Consider the following 10974-nt stretch of genomic DNA (forward strand, 5'->3'; position numbering starts at 1 on the left):
ACCGCTTGTCGTCAGCCTCTTGGGACGGGGCTGGGGAGAGTAAGACACTCATCCGGCTACATCGTTTTTCATCCTTTTCTATGTTTCTGTTTTTATAATTTTCTTAGCAGCAACAGAACAGGGAGACAGTCTTGAGGTATTTTAAAGAGTTTTTTTTTTTTTCTTAAAAAAAATAATATAAAGTTATAAAAAGCGGCAGCAGCCTGGGGCCCGGATCTGGAGGGGAGGAGGTGCTGGCGGCTCCGGTGCGGCGGGCAGGCACTTTCTCGTTAATGGGCTTTTGACTGCAGGAAGACAAGAGGTAAGAGACAGGGTCAGGGTCGGGGCCTAGCCGTCCTCCTTCCCAGCGAACGTCTGGGCTAACCCTTGAGTTCCTTCAGCGGGCCTGATAAATACAACTGAGGAAGGGGAAACTGAATGCCAGCCCAACAGAGGCAGACTGGGTCGTGAAGCTGGAGAATACACATGCACACGCCTGTCCACACACACAGGCAGGCCCTTCACCAACTATCAGATTTCCCTTCTAGGTGCCAGGACAGTGGGCATGCACCTACTCCATGCCTAAATCAGGAGCCTGTTACCCTGCCTCACCCCCCAGAAGTCCCTCCTTACGGAGATCACAGGGAGAGATCAAAGCAGGATTCAAGAGAAAAGATAAATAAACCTAAGTGCAAGCTTTACTAGAAACCTGGAGACCCTGCTGTCATCGGAAATGACTCTGTGGACTCTTGAGTACTTGCTTTCTGTCCTAGTGCCAGAAGAACCAGAGAACCAGAGCAGCCCACCCACCCACCCAGCTACTCAGCATGTCGGGACCAAACTCCCTTCCCCTTAAGGAAAAGTAACTCCAAGTCCTAGCGGGAGGGTCGCAGACGGTCCAAAAAGAAGTGGTCCTTCGATTAAAGCACAGGTAAAGGTAGGATGGGACAGCATGTCCTAAGCCCAAAGGAGAAGACTGGGCACAGGAAAGGTCCCTCCGGCCAAAGCTCCAGTCATCTTGGAGAGAGCTGACCAACCTCTCCCTAAATAGATGGCCCGGGAGTTCTCTCAACTTCCCCTTCGTTCTCTTTTCTGGAGTCATCTCCTCAGCACCCTCTCCACGTCACACACCTCCTGGGTTCCCCAGCCTCAGCCCTCCTGACCCCTCTCTGCCCGTGTTCTTCGGGGAGCTGGGCTGGTACCTTCAGTGTAGAGCACTTCTCCTCAAAGGGCAGCGCCGGACCTGGCTTCTTGCGACGCACAGAGCAGGCCCCGTCAGGAGGGACACCGGCCTGACAGTGCTTGGCCTTGACTGGCCGGCAGTAAGTGGCCAGGTTTTTCCGCTTCTTGGCTACCTCCTCCTCAGAGAGGCAGCTGGTTGGCAGGACCTTGGCTGGGTGTCCAGCCGCTCCCCGGTTCTCTAGCTGAGAAGCCTTGACGGGTATGGGGGATGAGTGAGGGGGACCCCGGCAGTCCAGGGGACCTGCTCTTTTCACTCTTGGCCCCACTGTTCCATTTAGCCCCATGCTCAGGGTTGTTTTCGTCTTGGCTGAGAGGCCCCGGCAGCCAGAGGGTTTGCCTTTTCCAGGAGGCTCCAGGATGCAGGTCCGTTTGAAAGTGGTGGGGCCAGGGGATAACTTCCGCTTTCGAGAAGGGGCCTCCATCTCCACCCCTTCCTTGCCTTTGGATGACTTGCTGGCCTTGGAAGGTGGCAGCTTGCTGAAGGACGGAGATGGAGTGTTGGCAGGCAGTGGTGAGGTAATCGCCTGGCTACCGCCCATGCACTCTGCCTGGCTGCAGGCAGCTGCGACACTGGGGGAGCCTGCAGGGTAGCTAGGGACAAGGCTGTCCTTGATGGGGGGTATGGAGGCTGGGCAGGCAGGTCGAAGGGGCGGGCCTGGAAGCCGGGGGCAGCTGCCCATAGAGGATGGACTCAGGGGATCAGATAAGGAGGGGTTGACAAGATGGGATGGAGGTTCGGCCGCTGGTGGGATCTTCCTGCAGCAAAGAGAGAGCTTCACTGTGATACTGAGCAAACTCCAGGGCCTCCCTAACATACACCGGTCTCTGCACCTTGAGGTGGCCAGCAAAGCCCCAAAGCTGCTGCCCTCTGCTGGGAAACACGGGAACTAAGAGCCGAGGGAGGCATGAGAAGGAATGACCTATCAGTACAAGGCAGATGAACTAGCATGCACACCCATTAACAGCCTGATTTTTGGTCTCAGTTTGGGCATTCCCCCATCCTACATTACCTAAAAGGTACTGGAAGTGATGGGTAAGAGTCTGGACTCACCCCTACCACCCACCCATGCCCTCCTCTAGGCTACCAAGTCTCACCCCTTCATGCCACACCCAATTTGGGTTCTTAGCAATCAGCCAAAGCACGCCAGACTGGGGCTTCTGAAGCCCAAGTATACTCAAGCCTGAGAAAGGAAGTTCCAAGTCCACAAAACTCACTTCCACATGTGTGAGCTGAGGTGCCGTTCCAGCATGGAGCTGAGTGCTGAGCAAAACCGGTCCAGCCGGCGGCTAAACACGTAGCATCCTGGGCTCACCAGCCGGCTCCCAAATGTGCAAAACTAGAGGCAGAGGAAAGAGCATGGTTGATGGGGCCTGAGATACAGGAAGGCATCTGCCTACGGGACTTAGCCCATCCGTCCCAGCTCCCTGTCCTGTGTCCTTACCGCCTGTGGCCTAGGTGGCCGGGTTGCATAATGGCAGTCAGGGGGAAGGTGGAGGTCATCAGATGTCCCCTCCTCCTCACTCTCCTCACTGGAGGCCTGGGCCCCACCCCGGGGCAGAGGGAAGGGAAAGAGGCCTGGATCCCCATCACCACCACAGGGACCTTCATCCTCCACCTCACTCTCAGAGGAGGCCTGGGACCTGGAAGGGCCAAAGGGATATGAGGATGATGTGAATGATGTCGGGTCAGAGTTGGGGTATCCACGCTCACATAGCCAGGGTAGACACACCCTTCTGGGTACTCGGAGGAGGAAGGGTTCGGGAAAGTACAATAGAACTCTCTAAGTAAGAGACAGAACCAAGGGCTTCCAAGGGCTTCTCTCCCCAGCCTCTTCCTAGGCCTTGCCTCTTCAGGGAGGAAGTTGCTTCGGGCTCGCTTCCTCCAGAAAGTCTTCCCAGCTTAGCTACACCCAGCACTGCTCAGCCTAGTCAACTCCCTCCACCCTCTTCTCCACCATCACTGCTGTGGGCTTGTCTGGGAGCTGAGCCTGTGTTTCATGTCTACCCCTAGTACTACATGTAAGTCTCTTTCAGTAAGGCAGGCTCCCCCCAGAGACCAGTGCAGCCTCCGCACACACAAAGGGGCCAGTGGATGACTACACAGCAGTACTGCTTTACCCAGGACCCTGACCCATTCAGCTCCCCGATGACAAGTGCTAACTCATGGGAGTAGCTGAAAAGAACGTTCCTCTCCCAGGGATTGTATCTGGCACACCTCACAGAGGCTGGAGTACTGCAGCATGCTTGGGCAGGAATAGGGCAGTCACCTGCCTCACACCACTGGTAGGTTCTAGGTATCTTCCCATGCTTAAGGGAAGTGAGCACATCTTCAGGATATTCCCTGGGCCTGTCTCCAGGGCTCCCTGGTATCTTAGGGGCTGAGTATCCCCAAGTTAGATGGGGTTAGGATTCTGTACGTACCTGGGAAGTGCACAGTATGGGTAGGCCTGCTTAGAACGAGCAGAGGTGGTGTTGGGGGCAGCTACTGCGGCCACCCCCTGGACCGCAGAGGGAGGCTCCTGGGAGGGGCGCTCAAGAGCTGGTTCTTTCCGTCCTGGGCTCTTCTCCTTGGGAGACTCTCCCTTGCGAGAGTTGGCTTTCAGTTCGGCCACAAGCACGTCAAAGTCCTTGGTCCTGCCTGGGACCTCCCTGCGTTGGTGCACTGAGTGGATCTAGAACAGAGCAGGGTAGGGGAGGAGGGAAGTGTAATTTGAGCAGGATTGAGGGGTATACGGCTTCTCAGTGTGTGTGTGTGTGTGTGTGTGTGTGTGTGTGTGTGTGTGTTGGGTGGGGGTGTTTGTGTGTCCATTTTACTCTCCGCTGGGTAAGGAGATCCGAAGCTATCCCCTGTCTTGCTCATACCTTGTGTCCACTACGGCTAGCTTCTTCTCCCCTCCCCTGGTGTACGCCTAGCCCCATCCCTTGAACTGAGCTTCCAATAACCTCTGATTCTCCTTCCCAAGGTTCCGTGTCTGTGCTGACCCCCCATCACCGTGTAGAGGGATGGGGTTACCTTGCAGGTCAATAGGCGTGTACAGATCTTCTTGGTCTCTGGATTTATGACCCCACACTGCCTGTTGAGGTCAAACTCTTTACCTGTGGGGAAAGAGGTTCCAATGAATTCAAGTCCTTTTTTTTTGTTGTGGTTGTGGTGGGGTCCAAGGAAGAATCTGACCTCTTCCTGCCAAGGGTCCAAGAAACAGCAGGACTAAGCAGACGAGCCTCACCCTCAGGTCTGGCTATCTGCTGGGCATGAACTCCCCCAGCCCCATCCCTGGCCCAGGCACTCTTGGAAGACTAGCAGCCCAAAGCAGGGCAGCCCATACCAAGAAGCAAATGCAGCCGCAGGCATCTGAGACGCCAGGAAAACCAGCTGTGGGACGTGAGGAAGGAGATAGCGGTCAGCGGCCCAAGGTGAGAATGAGTGACTTTGCTGGCTTGGGCGCGGGGTCTCTCAGACTAGCTCAGAGACCTAGACCAGCAGAGCTTCCTGGAACAAGCAGGACAGGAAGGAGGTAAAGGGGCTTCTGTACCCTGGAAGCTGTAATGGCCAGACCTGGCCAGGGCCACTCCTTCCTGACCTCAAACCTTTCTGGCCCCCACACAAAGAAGCCCAGTGAAGTCTCCACTCTGCCTTTCTGAGCCCATGTCTATAACTACTCACGAGCCATCTTTCGGTGGGTTTTAGGAGGCAGCCTGGCTCCACTGGGCTCCTTCTCCGGGGGGCTGCCTTCGGCCCGGTGACTGGAGCCCTCACCAGGGATTAACTCGATGTTCTCTCTGCCAGGAGGTTCTTTAGGAGAGGGGGCCGTGGGGACTTTTCCAGGGGAGTCCTTGGGGAGGCCTCCTGGCTGACTGAGGAAAGCAGAGGGTGGAACCACCCTGACTCCATGTCCATCAGGCTTCGGGAGACTGGACATCTTCTCCAGATTCACCACAGGCACGAAAAGGCTACACGTGGAGAGAGGGATGGGCTGGGAGGTGGGGAGGCTGGGACTGGGGTCTGGACTCTAGCCCAGAGCCATCTCCTCCCTAGCTCTGGAACTTGGGTGGGCTCCAAGAGAGGCGTGGAAAAAAAGGGGAGCCCATGTTCCCTGGAATATATGGAAAGGAGCCGCAGATGGGGTTAGCTATTTCTTGCTATGAGCAGTATCTTGCAACCCAGGGCTGCCAACCCTTTCCTGGGTCAAGGTCAGGGCGAGTCTCTGGGGGTTTCCAGCTTCTTACCAGAGGTTGTCCTTCTGGGTCTTCTCAGGAGGCTGATGGCCACGGCTCCGGGACCCCTGGCCCTTCTCCCTGGAGGAGGTTTTGGTGGAACCTGGGGCTCTACAAGCTGGGCCCTGCCCATTCACTACATGGCATTTCTGAGAGCTGGCAGGGGCTGGAGGTGGGGGTGGGGCCCGGGCATAAAGCTTGCTGAGGGGCCCATGTCTTCTTTCTGTCACCAGGAGGTGGAGAGAGCAACTGAGGTGAGTGGTGATGACCGCCTCCTTCCCCAACCTCCTACCCAGCCCGCCAATTCTTTTACAGAATCTGAACTGCTAGAGCTTGGGTCGTGAGTTTGTCTCCTTCCCATTCAAAACTGAGCCTTTAAGATTCAAAACTCTAGACCACACTTCTGGACCCCCTTAACTCTACTGGATGTAGACGTCTGCTCAAACAACAATCCTGACACCTACAACACTCAACCTGTCCCCAACACCGCCTTCCTTTACCCCACATGACCTCCCAACCGACACTGTCCTAAGAGTTCCATGTTCCACCTTCCTGTCCCCTTATCACCTCCCTAGGGCGCCCCTCACCGCAATGCTTCTGGAAGGCTTGAGGCTTCACCACCTGGCTGCAGTGGTTACAGACAACCAAATAGAAGTCATCATGGGCAGGGCAGTGCCCGAAGATGGACATGTCTGCAAAGACAGAAGCCTTTATCACCAGGATGCAGGACTCAGGAGTTCTCTAGAGCAAAGAACACTCTCAGCCCACTACTTAGAAGGCACTCTGCCTTCCAACTGACAGACGACAGGGTTTTCTGCTGGGTGCTCCCAGCTTCCACGGTTCAGTCTAACCAGAACCAAACTGTATGGGCTTTCATGTGAGTGGGCACCAAGCACATATGATTGGGATCTCCAACACAGGTCACAGGAGCCAGGGCAACTGGCTGACTCAGACCTATCAAAAGGGGGCTCCCCCAGCAGTCTTGCTGCTTCAAGCTACCGCCCCCAGTGGAAGAGGAAAGAAAGGTGGTCCAATTTCCCCCGAGTCCCCGTCCTCTAGGTTTAGACTCCCACCTTCTTTAATGAGGGTCATGGCGTCCAACTTCTTCATGTTTTTGCTACTCTCCTCCAGTTCAGCCCCTGGAGGAGAAGCACCGCTCAGAAGGCCCATCCCCTTTCCCAGAACCCAGCAGGGCCTGCAGCCCAATGGTATGAAGCCCACACTCCCTGACAAGCACTCAGAACTGCTGGAGAAACTTGCAATGGGTCATTCACAAGTGTCTGTTTTTCCTTCACCTGCCCCTCTGAGATGAGATGACCCCACATTAAGAAGGATCATTAAAGACCCTTCACTCCCAGGTACAGTACAAGGTTCTCCTGCTGACTCGGTGGGTAACTGTGGGTAAATGCCTCTTTTCTGGGCCTTGCTTCCCCATCTAAAAGGGAAATGTCTCTACAGGTCCCTGAGTCCCTTTTTGAGACTGCTTACATGGGTCCTTTCTGCTACTCTGTGGCATCCCGGACAAGTACCCTCCCAGATCCCCACCCCCATAGCCTCATTTTGCTCCACCCAAGTTACCATAGTATCATCAAAGTTACACTCAGCTTCTCAGGTCCTGCACTGATAGGATGGCCATAGAGTAGAGAAACTGCTGCCTTTGGACCCTTTGGCATCTTCAAAGTCTCCTTGATCAGCTACGCAAGCCCCTCCCCTTCTTAGGGGGGCTTTGTCCAGGGGTTGCCCTTGTACCTCAGTGTCTGGGTTAATGACAAAAACATCTCAGCTCTGCAAAGCAGCTCTTTCCCCCATCCCCCTACCTCATTCCTCACCCCCCCTCCTCTAAGCCCCCTCCCTGTCCCTTGGGGGGAAAAAATCAATTCTGAGTCACCAAATCCGTCTGACTCCATTTCCGGTTCTCAGTGCACCTAGACCCTGACAAGGGCCCCATCTTAGCCCACTCAGCATGAGGGGGTCCAAGGGTGGCTGGCCTGTGCTCCCTTCTAGGTCAGCTCCCTAATGCTCACTAACAGAGTTGCCCCTTTCTAGGAGGAGAAGATTATTGGCGATCGTAATACCCAGACATGAGTGGCAGTGGGTTAGGCATGCAAAAGACCAGGGGCAGCTCCCACTCCTGTTAAGTCCCTTAAATGCAAGTGTGGAGAATGACAGAACAGAACTGGAAGTCAGTTGTCTCAAAAGAGAACAAGTGTCATTAGAGACTGCTCCATGAGATCTCCTCCTCCACCTCTTCGCACTTGCAAACTTCTTCAGGGGTGTGATGCTTGTTGTCACCCCGAAAGGCCACGAGGCCAGGTGTTCCCTGGGGCCCAGGAGACAAAGATCAGAAGGGGCTGCAGGCCTGCTCACCAAAGGCACTCAAGGGCCTACAGAAAATAGGGGTCAAGGGAGAGAGCCAAGGGGCAGGGGAAGAGGCCCAGGAACGGATGGAGGCATGGATGGTGGATGGACTGAAGGAGGGATGGAGGGAGGATGGATGGATGGTTGGATGGATGGATGGATGGATGGATGGAGGATGGATGAACTAAAGCAGAGGGGGGCGGGGGTTCACGAATACTGCAGCAGGCAGGGAAACGTGGAAAACAGCTAAGGTGCGGGGCAAAAGGCGAAGGATCAAGGGGGTGATCAGGGGGGCACAGACGTGGGGTGCGTGGGAAACACGTGGAGAGGACTGTTACAGATGGGTAGCGCCGGAGCAGGTGCAGGACGGATGGAAGCTGGAGGCCAGCGCACAAGAAGAAAGATAAAGGCAAGTAAAGTGAGGGGCAGGTACTGTGCACCCGCAGAGACAGAGGTGGGCAGGGGTGGGCGGCAAGCGATGAGCCGGCGCTAGGACCCGGGAGGCGCGAAGGTGGCTGAGCAGGCGGGCACTAGGACCCGGCGGGTCCTTTGTTTGGGGGGCCGGGGAGCCGGACGGCGGCTCTCGTCGGCGGCTCCCCTCAGCTGGAGGGGGCCCTGGGGGGGGAGGGGAGGCAGTGATGGGGTCCCCGGACTCTAGGGTGGCTGTACTCACCATCCGCCGCAGGCAGGTCGGCCCGTTCCACCCACGAGCTCCAGCTCTGTCCCGCGAAGTCATCGAGACTCGGCACCCGCCGCTCCAGAGCGGCCATTGCTGCCACCGCGCGTTCACGCACCGCCATCACCGCCGCGGACGCGCGCCCGCCCCGGCGCCGCCGCCGCGCGGCCCCCTCCCCCCCCCAACCCTCCCCCGACCGGGGGCACGCCTCCCTCTCCCCCTACCTTGCCAGTTCACTCTCTGCGCAAGCGCAGTGTGGGTCTCCTGCCACCACCTCCTTACTCCCCCCCCCCCGCACAGCTTTCTGGGAAGTGTAGTTGCGGAGGGGTGGCGATGCCTCCGGCGCTAGCCGAGGGATCCCTTCCAAAATGCAGAATCGCACGCGGGGAAGGAGAGATCAAAACCTCGGGATACCCTCTTCCAGCCCCTCCGCGCGCATTCTTTGCGCCACCAGTCCGCTCTCTCCCAAGCTGACTATGCACACCCGAGCCCCAAACCTCTCTCTGCCCAAGATAACCCTCTAAAGCCGTGCATCCGCCAGCTGGCTGGCGCCCCTTCCTGGGCTGGCGGCCACGAAGCGACTCTGCTCCCCTGTAGATCGAATGGGGTAGGTGCAGGGAGGTGGGCGCAGTGAATCAGAAGGGCAAGGGGAGGGAGTCTGCAGGACGTGCTGAAGGACACAGGGGTTGGAGTGGGGGAGGGCCCCAGCTCCTGTGCTGTTCCTCTGTGGGAAACCCACGCTGCCTTGATGCAGAACGGAGGGTTGGAGGTGCTGTTGTCTGGGTTTGGGAGGACCTGGCTGAGCTTGCCAAGATCACCTGTCAGTATGACAGAAGGCTATCTCGGAGCCAGAACCAGCCCCGGAACTAGGGTGGCCCCGAGGCTTCTGATGTTTGCGGTGTCCCTGCTAATCCATCTCTCTCCTCCTGGGAACTGCGATCGATAACCTGCACCGCCTCTTCCCAAATCCTGGCTGGACACTGATTCCATCCATCATTTCGGCTTCTTTTTCTAATGAATATTTTCACCGCTGGAAAAGCTGCTACTGAAGCCTTGGCAGAGGGAGGTTTCTCATCATATCTATCTCCCCCCCGCCCCCCGCGCTAAGGTCCAGAAAGTACCTTAATCACCCACCTTCTCTGCCGATAATATTTCTTCCCTCACACAAGGGACAAAAGTCTGCCTCCACCTCCTTCCCCATTCTCGTTGGAAATGAAATATTAATCCTCTTTTTCTTTCAGTACCTCACACCTCACGCCATATTGCATCCCTTTCCCTAAAAGAAACCAAGTTTGGGAGCAAATAAGTCAAGGTCTGTGACTTTAAGACCGCAGACTTCCTGCTTTCCATATAAGAACCGTTTAACTATAAAAAGAATAATATCCAAGGGCAGAAGTTGTAAGCCAAAGACTCACCCATAGGTGATCCCTAAGAGGCCCAGGAACCTGATGAGATTAAATGTAAAACTGTGTCCCAAGTACATTTCTCTGGGGAATGTAAATGTAACGCATGACTGTCTGAAGTAGATGGAGGTGCAGGTTTGTACAGCAGGAACCTTCTAGTAGAGAGGGAAGCATATGGCCCTCGACTCCTCCTTTGGGTCACAGATGGTAGGAGAGCAAATGGAGACAGCACTGTGGAAGCCACTATCTTTTGCCTTTTGAGTTCGATCCAAATTTGCTAATGAGTCTCAGTTTCTTTGGACTAATTGGGTGCCACCAAAAGAGTCGATGTCACCAGACGGGCTTGCCAAGAACAATTGCTCAGCCAACAGACTCGATTGCCTAGGGTGCAGAGTCGAGAGGAGTCGAGGGATGTCTTGGTAGAAATGCTGATATTTGTCCAAGAACATAGAACAAGGGAAAAGGAGAGGAAAGAAATTCCCAGAAGTCCTCGGGTCTTGGCTCCTTTGTGGCAAATGTTCTCAGCACTGTTTATTCAAATGTGTTATAACAAGCACCAGAAAACAGCATGCAACATTCTCCCCGCATCCTTGATTTGCAATCTCAGAGACCCGTGGTCAAGATGTTGAAGGGAACTCATGTCTAAAAAAAGCCCAGGATGGGCGTCTCCACATGGTCAGAGTCTACCAGGGCAAAGGGCAAGTCCCCTGCTTGTTGGCCTCCTGCAACAGCTAGAGAAACCAGACACCTTCTCCTACTTCAGGCCTAACTAGGCAAAGCGGTGGTGCCAGCCCTGGATGGAGAGTCCTGTGAGGACAGCCCTGCCCTTGGCACTTACCCCTGCCCAGCCCCCTAGAGGTAATGAGGTGAACTGGTCTTTCCTCTTTGGGTGACCATGGAGAGAGAGGCCACAACCTAAACCAAGACTCTTCTGGCCATGAACCAGTCAGTCAGAATCTTGGTGAGGAAGAGCCTTCTCAGTCCTAGAGAGACCTCTGGGCTGAGAGTGCTCAGTGGGCGTGGACATCTCCCTTTCTAAAGCAGGTGATGGGCCAGTTGCTAACTTAGGCCCCGAATGAGAACACTTTATCCATCACGTTT

General features: G+C 55.6%; 1 protein-coding gene across 4 annotated transcripts; it reads right to left on the bottom strand.

Annotated features, from left to right (window-relative positions):
• Positions 1–131: 131 nt before the first annotated feature.
• Atxn7l2 (ataxin 7 like 2) lies at positions 132–8636 on the bottom strand. 4 transcript variants are annotated; one of them, XM_076574817.1, is made up of 12 exons: positions 8468–8605; positions 7015–7193; positions 6510–6575; positions 6024–6128; positions 5449–5659; positions 4886–5076; positions 4235–4317; positions 3643–3893; positions 2664–2862; positions 2437–2558; positions 1182–1977; positions 132–284 (listed from the first exon to the last, which is right to left on the bottom strand). In XM_076574817.1, the coding sequence occupies exons 3-12, from the start codon at positions 6544–6546 to the stop codon at positions 270–272; spliced, it is 2010 nt and encodes a 669-aa protein (XP_076430932.1). In that variant the 5' UTR covers positions 6547–6575; positions 7015–7193; positions 8468–8605; the 3' UTR covers positions 132–269. The 4 variants fall into 4 exon arrangements, with proteins under 4 accessions (XP_076430932.1, XP_006979539.1, XP_006979538.1 ...); XM_006979477.4 differs by having other exon boundaries at positions 4886–5172; XM_006979476.4 differs by lacking the exon at positions 7015–7193 and having other exon boundaries at positions 4886–5172; positions 8468–8636.
• Between the last annotated feature and the right edge of the window lie 2338 nt (positions 8637–10974).

Source organism: Peromyscus maniculatus, chromosome 6 (genome assembly GCF_049852395.1).
Source record: "Peromyscus maniculatus bairdii isolate BWxNUB_F1_BW_parent chromosome 6, HU_Pman_BW_mat_3.1, whole genome shotgun sequence".
In the NCBI taxonomy this organism is placed as follows: Eukaryota; Metazoa; Chordata; class Mammalia; order Rodentia; family Cricetidae; genus Peromyscus; species Peromyscus maniculatus.

Coding starts and splice junctions, on each gene's coding strand:
- Atxn7l2 (XM_006979476.4), bottom strand. CDS start 8,594: ATGGCGGTGCGTGAACGCGCGGTGGCAGCAATGGCCGCTCTGGAGCGG. Junction 4,318..4,885: donor AACCCACCGAAAGATGGCTC/GTGAGTAGTTAT, acceptor CTTTCCCCACAG/GTAAAGAGTTTGACCTCAAC. Junction 3,894..4,234: donor CACGCCTATTGACCTGCAAG/GTAACCCCATCC, acceptor GCTCTGTTCTAG/ATCCACTCAGTGCACCAACG.